This window comes from Carettochelys insculpta, chromosome 10, assembly GCF_033958435.1.
Source record: "Carettochelys insculpta isolate YL-2023 chromosome 10, ASM3395843v1, whole genome shotgun sequence".
NCBI lineage: Eukaryota > Metazoa > Chordata > Testudines > Carettochelyidae > Carettochelys > Carettochelys insculpta.
The window spans coordinates 39819846-39838391 of NC_134146.1; the positions used below are offsets into that span (position 1 = coordinate 39819846).

At 39.9% G+C, this 18546-nt stretch overlaps 1 protein-coding gene across 6 annotated transcripts in view; it reads left to right on the top strand.

The window, feature by feature from the left end:
* NLGN1 (neuroligin 1) overlaps positions 1-17735 on the top strand; it is a 458099-nt gene extending 440364 nt beyond the window's left edge. For 3 of the 6 annotated variants that reach the window (XM_075003892.1, XM_075003894.1, XM_075003895.1), the window contains 3 exons: positions 10012-10197; positions 15107-15896; positions 16913-17735. In XM_075003892.1, the coding sequence (XP_074859993.1) occupies positions 10012-10197; positions 15107-15896; positions 16913-17735 (1799 nt within the window). Of the gene's footprint in view, positions 1-10011; positions 10225-15106; positions 15897-16912 lie in introns of all 6 variants that reach the window. The other 3 variants (XM_075003891.1, XM_075003890.1, XM_075003893.1) reach the window with 1 other exon arrangement.
* The last annotated feature ends 811 nt before the right edge of the window (positions 17736-18546 follow it).

The window sequence follows — 18546 nt, forward strand, 5'->3', positions numbered from 1 at the left end:
TGGGTGTGAATTTAGTATGGCCCTAGTTAAGAGGACTTTGTTATTGATTTATTTACTATGGAGCATTTTACGTGGACAGAGCTGCATCCACGCTGCAGGTTTTGTTGACGTAACTGTTTCAGCAAGGAATGTGGTTTTATTCATGACCCTATGAATAAACTATGCCAATATTACTTTTCTGTATAGACCAAGGTTAAGACCCAAAGCAGAAGAAGTTTTTCTTCTTGTTTCAAAGGATTCCAGTGGACTGAGCTTCGTATATGTGTCTATGTGTGTGCATGTGTGTGTAACCTGTCACATTAAAAGAAAATGAAGAATAAACCCAAAGGAGGTGAAATTTCTTTTTGTTGATTCAAAGAGCCACACAGCTATAACATTTCTTTCTACTCCACCCCATCCCAGCAAAAGGAGTTATGCAGTAGTGCATCTTAGAGAGACTAATTATAATCTGTAAACATCCAGATGAGAATTAATTCAGTGCCATGCTTTTCTCCATGGGTACTTTCAGAATGCTAGGTTCAGCCAAATTATACATTTTTTAAGGGACTCTATTTAGAATGTGGACCTTTCGCAATTAGATGATTACATTCTGCAAATTGTTGTTTTGGCACCAGGAATGGGGATTTCCTGAGGCCAACTACTGGTGCAGTAGTGCTGAATATTGGACTTCTTAAGAAATCCTCCCTCCCAGCTGCGGCACTTTAGGGTCTGGTAAGTTAATGAGTTAGTGCAGTTGCTTTGCATTGCTCACAATACAACTTATTGTTCGCAAGCTTAATTTATCAATGCCGGTCTTCCAAAATCAAAACAATTGATGTAGATGAAACAACTGAGCTGATTCTTAGTACTTAAAAGGTGAGCAGGGTTGCATGTGAAAAGCAGGATATCTTTTTGGAGTCCAAAATGTTATTCAAGTCAGCTATCTTCACACCCCTTTTTGTTCACCTTCGCATGCGCTTTTATATAGATAGGTTTCCCTTACAGTATCTGTTGAGTAATGGCTGTTCTTTGTGCCAACTCTCCTAATCACCTACAAACTAGAGTATAGTCTATTCGTCTGAAAGATGCTTGCCCTTATTTTATAACATTTCAGTCATGAAATTTCAGTACATAAACGATAAATTCAAGGGGAATGTTTACATGTAATTCAGAGATTGAAATATGTCCATATAAATGGTTTATTGAAAAGCTACACAGAATCCATATCTGTTCATTGTTATTTTGCAAAAAAAAATAAACTTAGTAGAATTGTCATGTACCCTTCAGTTTGCTCTGGTACAATGGTGACCACGGTCTCCCTATAATGTATTAATTTAATTTTCTACTGAAATTAATGTATCTAGAGCAACTTATGTCATCTTTCAAGATGAAGGATGCCATGTAAGTACTGTCAGTGGACTTTCTATCTTTGATAGTCCATAAAGAATGTATTTGCTTAATAATAAAACACATTGGCCACATCTACACAAGCATCTTTTTCCAGCAAAACTGGGCTTTTGCTGGAAAAATACATGGAACGTCTACACGGCATATGCACTTTGTCAACAGTTTGTGAACAAAACCCAGCATATTCACCAGCAGCATTATACCTTTTCCTGTTCAGGTATAACGCCTCTCTCAACAAAACAGCTGTGTTGAGGCTCAGGGGCCCTTTTGTCAACAGACAGAGCTTCCACTTCACCAGGCAGCCCTGTTTGCAGAGCTTCCTGTCAGCTATTCTGTTAAAGGGGGGCCAGGCAGTCTGGCTGCTCTTTGTCGACAGAGCAGATTGCTGTTTCAATCTGCTTTTATGTGTAAATGTGATCTGTCGACAGAAGTTTTTCCAGGATATCCCTTCTGACAGTAACTTATGTCAACAGAAGCTTCTCATGTAGACATGGCCATAATGTTTATGTTATTTTACACATTTTGGAGAGCTAAAATAAAACATTGCAGTTCTTAAATCATTCATCAACAGAAGTAGGAAAACTCTCCACTTTTATTACAATCCCATTGTATTTTGCATAAAAAATGCACTTGATGCAAAACATAACTTGGGACAGTATTTTCAGAAGCCTTGTTTTTAATATCTGAAAGCTGATAGGTGTTGCAGGCACCTGATTTTGAAGAAATACATTTTAAATTCATTTTGGCTGTGGCCACACTACCCCTCCCTTTTGGAAGGGGCATGTAAATTAAGGCTGTTTGAAAATGCAAATGAGGCTTATATGCATAATGGGAGCCAGGCAAATTTCGAAGCTGCTAACTTCGAAGTGCTGACCAGCAGACTAGGCATGAGCTCTTCAAATTGGTAGTAAGAGAATTTTGAAGTTCGGTGCATATTTTGAAGTGCCCGCTGCTAGACTGCCGGTCAGCCCTCCAAAGTCAGCAGCTTTGAAATTCATGTGCCTACCATTATGCTAATGAGGCACTGCATATGCATGGAAGCACTTCATCTGCATTTTCAAATGGCCATAATTGACATGCCCCTTCCGAAAGGGAGGAATAGTGTGGCCACAGCCTTTATGTTTTATACCTTCTTTCTACTTTTTTTCAGTATTGTGATTCCTAGTTTTCTAGCTGCTTTATCTCTTCTCCATCAGTAAAATATGCTACTAATATTAAGGATAGGCTGCCTGTTCTAAAATATGTGATACAGTCATCAAAGTGAAGTACAGTATTCTCTAAGTCATGAACATCACATAGGCAATGGTTACACTAGAGAGTTTTGCTGACAAAACCCTGGTTGTGTCAACAAAATTCATGGAATGTACACACACAAAATGTGTTTTGTCGACAGTTTGTCTTTTGCCACTTTTGCCAGCAGCATTCTACCTCTCAGCCATGAGGCATGATACTGCTGTCGACAGATTCTGTTAACAAAAGGACGCTCTGGGGAGCCTTCTCTCAATAGAACAATGGGTACCTGTTTAGGTACTGTGTGTGGGGCCATAGAAAGAGATGGGTTTAATCACACTGAGCATTTCTTCACTAAAAAATAAAAAGTACCTCCTGTGTCTTACCAGTCATTTCTTTGACTACCTCACAGTTTGCATGCTTCTGAGCCATGCAGCTAATGGTGCATAAAAACAAAAATGCATGAACAGCTGGTGATATTAAAAGCCATCTTATGGTTCTGAAAAATGAGGTAGAAATGTTCCATGTCATGAAAGTCAACATTGGTATCTATCCATCTTGTGTGGACATGAAAGTCAGCCAACATAGTAGCTGGAGAGGAAGTAGGGTTTGGTTTTTTTTCCTCCATTGGATCTAGTGCTTGGAATCGAAGTCACATTTTAGCTAATCCAACTGCATGGAGGCAAAATTACTAGAATAATACTGGTTTTTCCTTTTTTTTCTTTTTTTAAATGAAAAGTTTTTCCTGCTAGCTGAACTGAACCTCAGCCCTTGTAGAAGACAAACCAGCAAAATGTTGTTTCCTCTTCTGCTCTCTTGTGAGATACTCTTTTTTTTCAAAGGGTTCTTTATCTCTAGGAAAGAGTTCTGCTTTATTTTTTGCAGAATTTTCTGATTTTGGAATGAGGTTCAGGGCTTGTTGTGAATTCTTATAAGCCTCAGAGGATTGCTCCAGTGCTTAACCAGAACAGTGGTCTTCTGCAGCTCATCTCTTACTCTTATGGACATTGATTTAGCTGCCTTTTATTTTGCTGCACAGGAAGCACAACATAGTTCATGGGATTCTGCAAGCTGTTCTTTTAACACCTGAAATTAGTCTTCCTCCCCATCAGAATCATCCTACCTCCAACAGGAACTGACTGTTCATTTTTCTGGCAAATGGCTTGGGATCACTTGGGCACACCAAGACCTTTCTGAAACTCTGCTGCTGCTCTGTTCAACATCAGAACCTGCCTGTCACCACAAAAACCGAAGCATGTTCTGGAAAAGAGAAGGAAACTTCATTAATTGGAGCACAGTGTAGCCAGTGACCATAGCTGCTTTCTTATCCCAAAGTTTCTAGCATTCAAGGAGAGCCTTCATTTGGTTTGTCTTTGATCTCCATAACCTCCTATTTGGACACGTTAATTCTTTAGCATTTGGTAAGTTTCACAACTTGTTTTTATGTGCATCCCTCAATAATTAGTGTATTTGTACAGAAAAAGGTAGAAAAGCATTTGTTAAATGAAAAAAAATCAACTAATGTCCCATGTTCTCATGGCTAGAAGTCTCAAAAGCTGCAAGAGACCCAGGCCTCTCTCAACCTCTGAGAGGGTCTGCACATAGGTTACAAATAAAGTGCAAATCTTTATTGGCCTTTTCTACCATCTTCATTTACACCATGCCTTGGTATTTCTAAGGAAAATTATCTACAGGAGCCAAAACTTCTCTGGTGTGTAGGGGGCTTTGCATCTACTGGTTCTCCTTGGCACCTATACTGTTGAGGAGGTGGAAAGGTGTCGGGAGCAGTTCCTGTGACCTCCTGCAACCCAACACAGTTATGAATTAATATGAATAATTTCTCTCTCTCAGAGCCTCTCCATAACATGTAAAGTACCCTAGATTATCTTTCCCCTTTTTGGCACCTAGCAAAGTTCTGCTGAGTTATGCTGCTGAATTCTCTAAGCATGATGATTTTCAAAATATGAAATGCAGGTTAATTTAAAGTGTAATGTGAGAATAGGATTGCATTATAATGACACTGAACAAAATATACCAATTAGATGTGGTATATTAGGGCTTAACGCTGGAGAACTGCTGGCCTAGCACTTTATACCTCTTGCCTGTTTCCTCCCTGGGCAATAAAAATCAGAACTGACCTAAAACAAACAAAATGTAGCTCTAAATGTAGCACAGCTCAGACCTCTCTGCAGCAAGGCCAATTAGTTTTCCATGCACTCTATAGTTGCAGAAGGTCTGTTAGAATGAATGTGAGAGCGTTTGACTGAATCCTAAATTAGTGCTAGTCATGTGAAGTCAAAATGGAAGACGAGAGCAATAAGCAATAGTCCTGTCTGTTAAAAATATTTGTTTATTACCACAGAATTTGAGTAATACAAATGAATAACAGTGGCTTGGTATAATCTCACAAAACAACACATCAGTTAGGTACAGTGAGCCAAAGTCTACCCTCAGTCACCAGTCATGAAGTCACTGGAGTGATTCCAGATTTGCTGTGGTGTAACTTTGTGCCAGATTTAGTCTACTACCCCTTTTCCTTCTATATTTTAAATAACATGCTGTTTCCATCCCCCTTTAAGAAAAAGGCAGCACAGACAGAACATCTCAATTTTATTATAAAGAGCTGTCTGAAAACTTCACCCACTTTAATCAGAATTAAATGTTTCCCTTTTTGTGCAATTAAATCTAGCCTTCACTATGTTATGGGTTTTAAACAGAAGTTTTGGTTGTTTTTCTTTCTAAAGATAATAGTATTTAAAAAAGTGGACTACTGACCTCTAGAAAGGCTATACCGATTGAATCTCTCTCATCCGGCACCCTGAGGACTTGACCACTGCCAAATGAGAGAATTTGCCAGACTATGGGAGGTCCATATTGTCTAGCATAGTGGTGTCCAACAGAAATTTCAAGGTTGCCACAGCCTTCCTCCCCGCTGAAGAGCCAGACAGCCCCCTCACTAGAGCTGCTGCCACCATTCTGGAGCTGCTGGGCTGCAGGAGCCATGCTGCAGCTAGAGACATGCTGGGCCCTACAGCTGGAGATGCACCGACCCTGTGGCTGGAGACACACACGGCCCTGCAGCTGGGGACACACTGGGTGCTGTGGCTAGTGCTCCAGGTCTCGGTCAGAGCCACCACTGCTATGCACTAGTCCCACCAATTGTTGGGACGTGTGTGCAGAGCGAGCGGAGGGCATTTCATTTCACCACATCTTGGTGTCCCATTCACCACATGTGGTGAACAGGAAGTGTATTGAATACCGTTGGTCTAGCACATTACCAACACTTCCACTGTTTCCTGGGCTCCTAGAAGACATTTAGGGGTAAATTAAAGATAAATACATCACAGAACACTGAGGCTATGTCTAGATTACAGGGATTTGTCAACAGAAGTTTTTGTCGGAAGATATCATCCAACAAAACTTCTGTCAACAGAGAGCAGCCAGACTGCCTGACCACTCTCTTGATAAATGACCAACCAGAAGCACCGTGGACAGGGCTGCCCAGTGTCCTAGAAGCCCTGTCTGTCCACAGAAGGCCCCCCAGAACATCCAGAACAGCTTTCTATCAATGGATCTCTGTTGACAGAGGCATTATTCCTTGTGGGGAGTGGTAAGTATTCGTCCACAAAAGTGCTGCATTCTGTTGATTTACCATTGACAGAAAACCTTGAGAATCTGGACACTCCTGGGTTTTTTGCCTGCAAAACCTTCTAACCTAGACATAGCCTGAGAGTCAGGATTGGAGGCTGTAAACAAAGTTTATGAGACCATGGGAAATGCAGCCACAGCCATGGTAAGTGGTCATCCGGCTTACAAAAATCATGCCAGATTATGGATGTTACCAAATGAGAGAGTTCCTGATAGAGAGATTCAACCTGTATAATTTAATCTACTTGCATGTCTCCTTTTACTATTGGTGTAGCAGGTGACAATTCATGTCCGCAAGTTCAGGCTCATGTGCCTCTCTCTCTCAAAGTGTGCTGGTAGTATTACTTTAAATACTTTTAAAAAACAGACAAAGGACTGAGCCAAGTTCTGTAGCCATCCTCAGGCAACACTGGGGATTTGACTGGGGAGCAGTAGAACTAAAAGCATGAAGCTCACCAGCTTGAGTTAAGAAGTATACTGTGTAGCTGAGGGGTGTAACAAGTTCACATCTTCTGTTGTTAGAGCAAAAAGGGATCTCAAGAGCTCCAGTTGCAGAAGGAGGGAGTCAGGGAGGGAGGGAAGAAAGAAGGAAGGGTGGGCTGCCAATAGGGAATTGAGCATAAAGAGAAGAAGTGCAGTAGCTGAATGCCGAAAGGAATATGGATGAACTGGAAGTTGGAATGGGGCTTTTTTATCTTGTCACCTTTTCCTGCAATCCACGTTAGGTAAATGTCATTTGGGTGCTGATGAATCTCAATATTTTGCTCAAAACTTCTCTGAGTTTTTGTTCAGTGGAAGCCATTTTACAACTCTGAATCATACATCTTGTCACACTCTTCAGGATTCAGAACTCATGCTTGTGTGCCTAAAATTTGGAACATTATAAAAAAAGTGACCTGTTTTTCTGAGAGTCTGGGTATACCAGCTCAAATTTACTTCATTCAGAGTTTATTGTGCTCAGCATCAGAACATTTATGTTTAGGGGCCTAACTCTGGACCTGTTCCAATGCCATTGAAGTCAGTGGAAGTCTTTGTATTGACATGAGTGGCTGTTTGATCATGCCCTTTATCACCAACCTTGAAATCATGGCCTTAATGTTGATATGCATTAAGATAAGAAAAATACTGAAAACTTTCTTCTCTTGAATTGTGTCTTTCTTGTCACTGGAAAGTTGAATCAATTACAGTAAAGTCTGATCCTCCTCTGTTAGCTCTTCCTAAATATTTTCATCAGTATTTTTGCCAGAATCAATGGTCACTTCTCTCAGTCCGTACAACAGAATCTATAAACTCATCTTCTCACTGTTTATGGCTGGTATTTTCAGGAATAAAAGGAATATTTTTTAAAAGGACATAGTAACTTCTTTCTCCATCAATATCATACACTGTTTTTATTCAGAATTTAAGCCTGAAGAACTGAAAGTATTGCTGTTGATGTTACATGGTGTGATGGGATTTGTGTGCTTTCCTCTGGAAAGCTACTGTGAATTTTTTTGTTTAGTATGGTGATCGCTGCATCAAAGGACAGTTAAATTCGTGTAACTTTTAGTAGAACAGGGGACCCACTAATATCTAGTTCATGAGAAGATAATTGCTTGTATGGTGCTACTTCTCGACAGGGTGCTTATTGAAAGGCTGTTACGTTGTTCATGTTGTGTGTGTGAAACCAGTTACATGCACAAGTGGAGAATTTTGGTTTTCTTTACAATTCTGATATCATTAAGCTTTTGCTGAGTAGAAGAAAAGCTCTCCTTTCTCCATCTGATATAATCCCCAATATGATGACCAGGGTACAAGTGTTACTAGCAAAGCTCAAATTGTCTTGTGAATCTTTTAATGCAAACTCAGTTAACCCAGATTAATGGATGTGGCTTGGACCTGAGGGAGTAGGAGCATCACTTAAATTATGTAATCCAGCCTCTCCTCTGACATGAATTGAATCTTTTCAGGGAGTAAAGCCAATGGGAGAAAAAGGAGGCAATGTGGTAAAATAAGGAGTACCTCAGTGAGTGGATTGCCATATAGAACAGTATCCTCTCTAGTGTGCACCAAATTCACATCGGCATATGCCAGTTGGGTAGCTGAGAGTACAGCTGAGTCTTATGTTTATATAAATTGTTGCAAAATAGGGAAGGTGGCCAGGGGTCTGGTTTTCAGATAGAATGCCCAATCAAAAAGGAACACTGCAGCTATTGTCATCACAGCCAGCTGGACTCTTAAAAGTCTGGACAGTGGCACAGAAGGGCTAAGACAATCTCTCTGCCTGCTGTGGGTCCACATGGGTCATGTGTGATGCATGGTGGGGCCTCAGGTGTACAGACATTTATCTCAAGCAGCTTCCAGAAGCAGCAGCATGTACCCCTCCATCTTCTACATGTAGTGGAAGTCAGAGGGCTCCACACACTGCCCCTGTGCCAAGAGACAGCTCTTCAACTCCCATTAGCTGGAAACCATGCCAATGGGAGCTGCCAGGGCGGAGCCTTGGAACAGGGCAGCATGCAGAGCCATTTGGCTGTACCTCTGCATACGAGTCAGAGTGAGAACATGCCACTTCTGTAAGCTGCTTGAGGTAGATGCCTGTACCCCGACGCCCCACCATGCACCAACCCCTGCCCCAGCACTGATCACTCTCCATACCCTTCAGCCCCAGCTGAGCATACTCTCCTGAACCCCAAACCTCTCATCCGCCAGCCCTATCCCAGATCCTACACCCCAGGCAAAGCCTCATCCCCCTGTCTCTGTCTTGATCCCCCACCCAACTTCTGACCCCCTCACTCCTAGCCTGAAGCACCCTCCTACACCCCAAACCGCACATCTGCAGTCCCAGCCCACAGCCCATATCCCCCAGCTGGAGCCCTCATTCTCCACATCCCCCTCAACTCCTGCTCCAGCCCTCATTCCCTTCCTGCCCTCCTGGCCCAGCCCTGAGCCCCCTCTTACACTCCAAAACCCTACCACAGCATGAAGCCCCACCACATCCCCGAATCTCTCTTTTTTGGCTCCACCTTGGAATCTGCACTCTAGCCCAGAGGCTGTACCCCCTTCTGCACCCTAACTCCCTGAGCCAGTTCCATGAAAATAAACAAGTTAGTGAGGGTAGGGATAGCAAGTGACAGTGAATGGGGAAGGAGTGAGCAGGTCAGGGCCTCACAGAAGGGGTGGGGCAGGGGCAGGGCCTTAGAGGAGGGGCAGGGCAGAGTAAGGGTGTTTGGTATTGTGTGAGTAGAAAGTTGGCAATCATAAAAGCAGGTAAGTGTCAACTCAAGTTTTGTGGACACAGTCCTTTTACCACACAATTTGGGCAGCTGAAAATTTGGCCTTGAAAATGTGGTGTTTTATTCAAATCCATGTTTTGCATTCCGATAGCATCCACAATGAAAAAAGAACTGTGCACATACAGCTGACATGGTCTCTTCCCCAAAGAACTTACTTCATTTTATTATATTTGAAACCCATAGGTCCTTATAGACTTATTCCTGGTTTTATACTGCCATGAACATATTATCCAGTATTGCACCTACACAATTTTCACATTCATTGTGGTTAATATTACAGTGAGCACCAAAGGATTTACTGTAGCAAGGATGAGTCACTTGTAAATTATTGAATGTGGATATAAAAAATGATGTATTTACATAGTACTTAGCTCTATTTACATTTGGAGCATTACTGAAAAGATAACAGTGCAACAAGCATAATTTGAGGAGTGCGTGCTAAACCTTTTCTCTTTTTCCTTTACATCTGCAGGTTTCTTGAGTACTGGGGATCAAGCAGCAAAAGGAAACTATGGCCTCCTTGATCTAATCCAGGCTTTACGATGGACTAGTGAAAATATTGGGTTCTTTGGTGGTGACCCATTAAGAATAACTGTGTTTGGATCCGGCGCAGGAGGTTCATGTGTCAATCTGTTGACTTTATCCCATTATTCTGAAGGTAACCGTTGGAGCAATTCAACCAAAGGTATTAAGCAGGTTGCAAATTTTGACAATTTTGGTGTCTGCATGCCACCACCAGTAGTACTATGTGATGCTCTGTATTTCTCTCTGTTCCTATGGACTGCTGAGTTGAGTTCAGTAATGATCAAGCTTTTTAAAGGCTGTACCAGCTGCCTTCTCCCTCAACTCTTCTGTGCACATTTAAATTCTGGGTGGCTTTCCTTCCATTTCCTGTGGAGCTTTATAGAAACACTTTTGCAGCAGACTTCTGAACAGCACACGCACAGTACATCATTTTTATCTCTTTTTCTTTCCTACCTAAGGGTGTCCTCTTTGGAAAACCAGTCAGTGGTGCTCACGGTCGATGAGGTCGATTATATTCAATCAGTCATCAAAGGCATGTTTAGTTTCTCATGAAGAGCAGGATTTAAAGAAAAATAAAATGACATGGTTCTTGTTTTCAGGTTAATGGCTGAGATGCTTAACTGTTATCTGCTGGGAAGGTGAAAAAAGTGCCTAGTTCAGAAATATTTTGTCTGATACTGCATGAATTTCACTTGCTGTCTTCTGAGAGAAGAACATTTGAATGTTTTGCATGCATGAGCCAAAATTGTCAAAGCATCAAGGTCACATATTAATCTCTCCCCCCCACCCCAACCCACTATGTTTTTGCTATTCCATAGCTAGCACCTTTTCTCGAGTGAAGTAAAGGCAGACAGCAGGAAAAAAAGGATATTTTGCTTGAGGCCAGAAAACAATTCTTTTTCTTCAGTTTTTCACCAAAGTTCCACACTTTTTTTTTCTCATTTGCACAGCCACTACTTATTGATCACATTGTTTTTCCTTACTCTATCCTGTCATTATCCTTTTCACATACATGTATGTAATTTTGTTTAGACTTAGCAGGCAGATGACAGAAAATCCTTGTTTATGGGGTGTGAAGACAACCTGCGTTTCTTTTGATTTACATTGGTGAGCTCCCTCAAGGACCTGATAGCGTACCCATTCTGGAGAAACTCCACTTTGAACAAGTGTCTAATCCAAAGACTAGCTAAATCAGTGGAAAAATTCCCATTAAGTCTTTGTGGCTTTCTGAACCTGGCCTTACGTAGATGAAAACTGAAGAAAAATCAGGCCAATTCTTTTTTTAAGTAAAAAGTACTGCTTTGGAAAATAGGATGATGGGTTTAATTTAAAAAATATTAAAACTAATCATTTTTTAAAACAACTGTAGTTTTGAACCATTTCCAGTAAAGACCATGTTAATACTTGAAATATTTTGAAGCAGACACATAGAATCCATGTATAAATTTGACACTCACAATTATATAGATCTTTTCCATTTTGAGCCAGCAATTGACCAGACTGAAGTTATCCTCAGAATAGCGTACATAACCAAGTGTAATCTCTGGGCCCCATCAGCCATCCAATTGCCTGTAAAACTCAAAGGCTATGTCTGTACTAGAAGCATCTGTCTACAGAAGTTACGGTCAGAAGCAATGTTGCAATAAAACTTCTGTTGACAAATCACATCTACACGTAAAAGCGGATCAATCTTTTGACCTGCTTTGTCGACAAAAGGGCCTCCCAGAGCATCTAAAAAGCTTTTTTGTTGACAGTTTCTGTTGGCAAAATGTATTTTGTGTGCAGATGCTCCACCAGTTTTGTTGACAAAATCCTCTAGTGCAGACATAGCCAAAGTGATGGTCATTTCTGGAACAGTGGATAAAGAAGAGGGGTAAAAGTCAGGAAACCTGGATTCCATTCTTTGCCAATGACTGACCATTTACTCTTTGGTTTGATTACAAGTAGCTGATGTAATGCTGAACAGAATGTACTTTTCAGTGCAATGATCTGTGTCTTGTCAGATGATTTTACACAGTCATGTTGTAACACAATAAAGTGTTGTGAAAAGCACAAACCCATTCACTATATTCAAACTGCTTTTGTCTTCCACTGAACAGAGCGTTTGACAGCAGCCAGGAGACACTCAGTACACTGGAAGATGGAGCTCTTAAATAATTTGCTTCAGCTGCCCTATATGCAAAATAGGAACTGTAGCACTTATCCATCTCAGTAAAGTCCTTTGAAATCTGTGGATGAATAATATAAATTATTATTTACCTCAGTGGAACCCTGACATACAAATGATAGCAAAGAATGACCCATTATGCATTAACGTCATTTTAATATCAGCCTACAGCCCCTTGAGTCATGAGTATGAATATTTCCTGATGGAAGCTAGTTCACTTTCTTTACTGTACATTCTTGCTGGCAGAAATCAGTTACAGTATGAAAATTACTTTTCTTGATATTATCCATTTTTCACTAACATAGTTCAACAGAGGTATTTTTTTAAATAACTGAATTGAGCTTTATGGCCAGAGGACTTGACCACCTTTAACATAAACTGGCCTTTTATGTGCCATTTAACAAGTATAATGTTTATATCAGCACTTTCTTATCTTGTAACTTGTTCTAGCTGGTCTATAAAAGAATTCTAAAGATAAAAAAGATTTACACGGTATGCATATACAGTAAAGCCATGTTGCAATAAGGATTACATGCTAGGGAAAATTCCAATTTGATACTCTGCTGTATACAGTCTATTGGCCAGATCCTTAGCTGGTATAAATCTCTGTCGATCAACTGACTTTGAGCTGATTTACAACAACCACCTATCTGATCCTGGAAGCATTCAATTTTCTATGGCTCTAATTCTGAGTTTCTGACTTAGTTTTTGTAGTCAGCTGTTACTCAGGCAAACCTTAGTTATGACTCATCTCATGAATCAAGAGCTGTGCTTGAGCTGGAAATTCCAATCCATGTCCACATATTATTTCAATAAAAGTTTTACTTGAGTGGGGAACAGGAGAAACTGAGTAAAGACCTCAGGGTTTGGTCCAGTGTTCTATCTAATATTTCCAACCTTGGACAGAATGAATTTTGTTATGTGCACCAAGGCATGTGTGGATGCACACCACAAGTAGAAACACATGCTGCCAGCTGTGGGAACTCTGCTTATCAGATCTTTTTTTAAAAAATGTCTTCATGCAAGCAATTAATTCTAACTAGCATTTGAGTACAGTCCTGCTCCTACACTGTGATACACGTAGGCAGGTCCCTAATTCAGATTCTGTGGTTTCTAAGTCTACCACACACATCATGTTGCAAGATGAAGGCCGTCTTTAAAGAGCCAAATTCTGAGATGATCCAAGGAGCTGCAATACCTTTTCACTGTAGTGGGAGAAACTGGATTCTCAGCAGGGTATGACTCAAAGGCATTTTGTTTGTGTAAGTCAATGACAGAGTGTCAGATGTTGTCTTCAGTCACCCTACTGCAAAACCTTGTTAACTCGACTGATGTCATTAGACTTACTCCAAATTTGTAATAAAGTAAGTAAAACAAAATTTGGCCAAATATACTTTAAATTAGTGTAATATGTGCATGTTAAAGGGCATTTTACATAAATTGTCTTTAGCTATGAAATATAGGCCAGATTACAAAATATTTTCCAATGGACTCCATAAAGACACTGCATAACTGCAAACTGTTTATTGGCCATCAGTTGTGGCACTTCCATAATGATGCGGAAAAAGTTTTAAAACTTTAAAACTCATTAGCAAGAAGGGTAAAAGCTATCGCCTAACATGAACTAAATTAGGATTTGATAGGAGTATGGCATAGAGGATCTTTTCCACTTTGTTACACAGGAGTCACACTCAAAATTACTTTCAGAAGTAGAGCTAGCCTCCCCAAAGAAGAAGGGGAAGGGGTGAAGTGATGCCAAGAACCAGCATGGAGGGGAGCACAAAGCATATGGAATCAGTCACTCTAGTGTTACCCATTCAGGCCAGAATTCCTCAAAAGGCCCTTTCAAACATACCTAGCACCTGAGCCATGACGTAGAGCCATGGGATGAAATACTGTCCCCAGGTAAATCATGCACAAAATTCCCATTGACTTTGGCAGGCTCAGGATTTCACCCATGATGTAGACAAAGATACCTGAAAGTTTTTTAAAAAATACCATCAATTTCAAACAAGGCTTTGTATATTTATGAGAAGCACATTTGGCCAAATTCTACTCTGAGTAATTGTAGTTAGCGGAGTTACTTCAGGTATACACAAATATAAGGGACAGCAGAATGTTCCCTCTTTCCCCCATCTCTCATAAATGAATGCTTGAGCATATGTTTAAGTTTCTAAGACACAAACAACGGTTTAGGATATTCATGGTAAAATATATCCTTTACCTTTTTTATTTAAATGAGATCACCATCAACCTTAATTAAAAGAAGATGCTTTACAGGAAAGGGTCTGACTCTTAGATAAATCAGTTAGCCCAGTACTTTATAAGGCTTCAGAATATAAAATTCATTAAAATACCCAGTTGAGAAGCACTGTACATCTCTAGCCAAGCTCAATCCTAAACAGAGTCCATGAAAATGGTATATTAGGTCCTGCGCAGGGTTCAGTTTAAAATATGGTCATACACACACAAGCTGCTGATGTCTTGAACTATGTCTGAGAAACCAGGCAAATTCAGGGCATGAATGGGTTTTCCTGTAACGTGATGATATAATTTTGGTATTATGATTTTTTTCCAAAGCAAACAGTGTCATCATGACAAAGATATGACCTCAGACAATTTCTCCCACTCCTCCTGCTTCCTGAGTCACTCTGGGCCAGATCTTCACTTGCTACAAATTGGCATTTTCATCAATTTTACTTATCTGTGGGTACAATATGAAGCAGATTTTACCTTCTGTGCTGCATTTATTTATTACTGATTTTGAATAACAATAAAAACATTTCCTATTGTCCCACAAACCTAATCTAAATATGAAATCTCTACATGCTTATAAAGGTCACCTCAGTACTTTTAAATATTTTTTCCCCTACAGGACTTTTTCAAAGGGCAATAGCTCAAAGTGGAACAGCTCTCTCCAGCTGGGCAGTTAGTTTCCAACCTGCAAAATATGCCAGGATGTTGGCTACAAAAGTTGGTTGCAACATGTCAGACACTGTAGAATTAGTAGAGTGTCTACAGAAGAAGCCTTACAGAGAACTTGTGGACCAGGACATTCAACCAGCACGATACCACATAGCCTTTGGACCAGTAATTGATGGTGATGTCATACCAGATGATCCTCAGATACTGATGGAACAAGGAGAATTCCTCAACTATGACATAATGTTGGGAGTCAACCAAGGAGAAGGTTTAAAATTTGTTGAAAATATAGTTGATAGCGAAGATGGCATCTCAGCTAGCGATTTTGACTTTGCTGTTTCCAATTTTGTCGATAACTTGTATGGATACCCTGAAGGCAAAGACATACTGAGAGAAACTATTAAATTTATGTATACTGACTGGGCAGACCGACATAATCCAGAGACAAGAAGGAAAACACTGTTAGCTCTGTTTACTGATCACCAGTGGGTTGCACCAGCAGTGGCTACAGCTGACCTTCACTCAAATTTTGGATCGCCGACATACTTCTATGCCTTCTACCATCATTGCCAAACAGATCAGGTACCTGCTTGGGCAGATGCAGCCCATGGGGATGAGGTTCCTTATGTACTGGGAATCCCGATGATTGGTCCTACTGAATTATTTCCCTGTAATTTCTCCAAAAATGATGTCATGCTAAGTGCAGTGGTGATGACTTACTGGACAAACTTTGCAAAAACTGGGTGAGTATTAGATAGAGAAAAATTGCATATATGAAATGAGGACCGGATCATGCAATACTTGGGTCAGAAAAAAATATTCAAATGAATAAGAATTGCAGATTTGGGTGAGTGTTATCTTCTTAATGCCAATCATTCAATTAAAGATTGCACATGGGAAACTGTCCCTGTGATTATTTGGTATATAACAGTGTGATAAATACTTTGTATGTAAAGGGCTTTAGAAAGCAGCTTCCTTGATATTTTTATCTACTTCAATCTAACATTCAGCTTTCTTATAGTACTGGGGTTGGCCTTAAAAAGTAAATTCTGCTTTGTAAGATCCTGACGCTTTTGAGAGATTCTCAGTATTTCCAGTGGGAAATTCTTCTGGAACGTCTAACACTTTCAATTTTTTAAGTCTAGCCACTGTGTAAAAAATTGTAATGTATCACAGTGACTAACGTACATACTGTAGTGACATATATTAATTATAACGTATATAATTAAAAACAGATCATCATGTAAAAAACACAGTATTTGACTGTACTCCAATAATGTTGATATTTTGGTTGTATAGAATGAAAAATCAACCACCATCTCAGCACATGGAAGGCTGAGTCTGAAAATGATGTCCACATATTCAAATTAGTAGGTATTTATGAATGTAAGAGACATGGACTTGCACTTGAGGGTGCCAAGGAGAGATCTCATATCACTTCTCCATGCTCAATTACTTTTTGGGCTTTCAGTGATTGCGTGCTGGACTGAGTTAACTCACCATCTTTTCACTTCTGAAGACCTGAATTCAGAGGTTATGATTTAAGTTACAAATAAAGATAAGCTTTGTGAGCCCTCATTCTATTCTCTCTAAAGGGCCACTTGCTTTGTGTTGGTGCTAACTGCTAACAGGCCTGCTATTCCATGAACTCTATATTCCCCGCCCTTCCCCCAAATAAAAATTAAAATGCAATATTGAATCGTAATTTTATAATTGCTTTTGAAATGCAGACTCTACATCTACCCCTTTTTTTTTCTAGTGACCCAAATCAACCAGTGCCACAAGATACTAAATTCATTCATACAAAACCTAATCGTTTTGAGGAAGTAGCATGGACCAGATATTCTCAGAAAGACCAACTGTATCTTCATATCGGATTAAAACCACGAGTGAAGGAACATTACAGGGCCAATAAAGTAAACCTGTGGCTAGAACTGGTACCTCATCTGCACAATCTTAATGACATTTCACAGTATACCTCGACCACAACTAAAGTGCCATCAACTGATATGACTTTCAGACCAACAAGAAAAAATTCTGTTCCTGTAACTTCAGCCTTTCCCACAGCCAAACAAGATGATCCCAAACAACAACCAAGTCCATTTTCAGTGGATCAAAGGGACTATTCCACGGAGCTGAGTGTTACTATTGCAGTTGGAGCATCTTTGCTATTCCTAAACATTCTGGCCTTTGCAGCATTGTACTACAAAAAGGACAAGAGGAGACATGATGGCCATAGGAGATGTAGCCCACAGCGTACTACTACCAATGATCTTGCCCATGCACAAGAAGAGGAGATAATGTCCCTTCAAATGAAGCACACTGACTTGGATCATGAATGTGAGTCCATCCATCCACATGAGGTGGTTCTTCGGACCGCCTGTCCCCCAGACTACACGCTAGCTATGAGGAGGTCTCCTGATGATATTCCTTTAATGACACCCAATACCATTACAATGATTCCCAACACTATACCAGGGATTCAGCCCCTACACACATTCAACACCTTTACTGGAGGACAGAATAATACTCTGCCCCACCCTCATCCCCACCCCCATTCACATTCAACAACCAGGGTATAGCCAGACAAAATGAAACAAACTTTATTTTTTGATGGATTACAGTAGGTGACATTACTGATGATTACTTGGCTTTCAACCTACATGACTCTTACTATTTAAATATGGAGAAATATTATGTGAATATACATATCAAGAACTTTTGGGGTTTTCAAAAAAAAATGAATTGTACATATATACAAATGAACTTAAAATAAACTTTGCAATTGCTTTAAGCAATTGTCCCAAATGATACTTTTTCATTCACATTCAACAATTAGTTTTCTGAAGATTTAAGTTACATAATGGATTTAGGCATGTGCAACACACACAGAAAAGAACTCTGACTGATTTTTTTAAAAAAAAAACAATCTATAAATATGCACAAGGGACACACTAATGGAATGTCAGATAATTTTCACCAGTTTTTATTTGGAACTGTTTTATTGTGTAGTCCATATTGACATATTTGGATAAGTACACAAAGCACCAATGCTGTTAAGGCCTTAGTAGGGGGCTCGTGCTGAAATCTGCCAGTCAAACAATGAAGTTTTCATGCCTGGCAGGTACAACATTATCACATAAGTGCTGTCAGTATAAAAGTTGTGGGAATAAAGGAAACTGGATATTTTTAGCACGATGTGCATGATAATTTATATGCTTGGTGGCTGTGCTGCTGATTAAGCCTAATTAAAATTCTTATCATACTATTGGAGTTTTTAATAGAAGCTTCCACCGTCAATTGGCAAAACCTAAAGATTTTTAAAGGGGCAAAAGTAATTACAGTAAAATAATTCACAGTAGCTTCAGTAATACAAAGAATTACAGCAGTTCT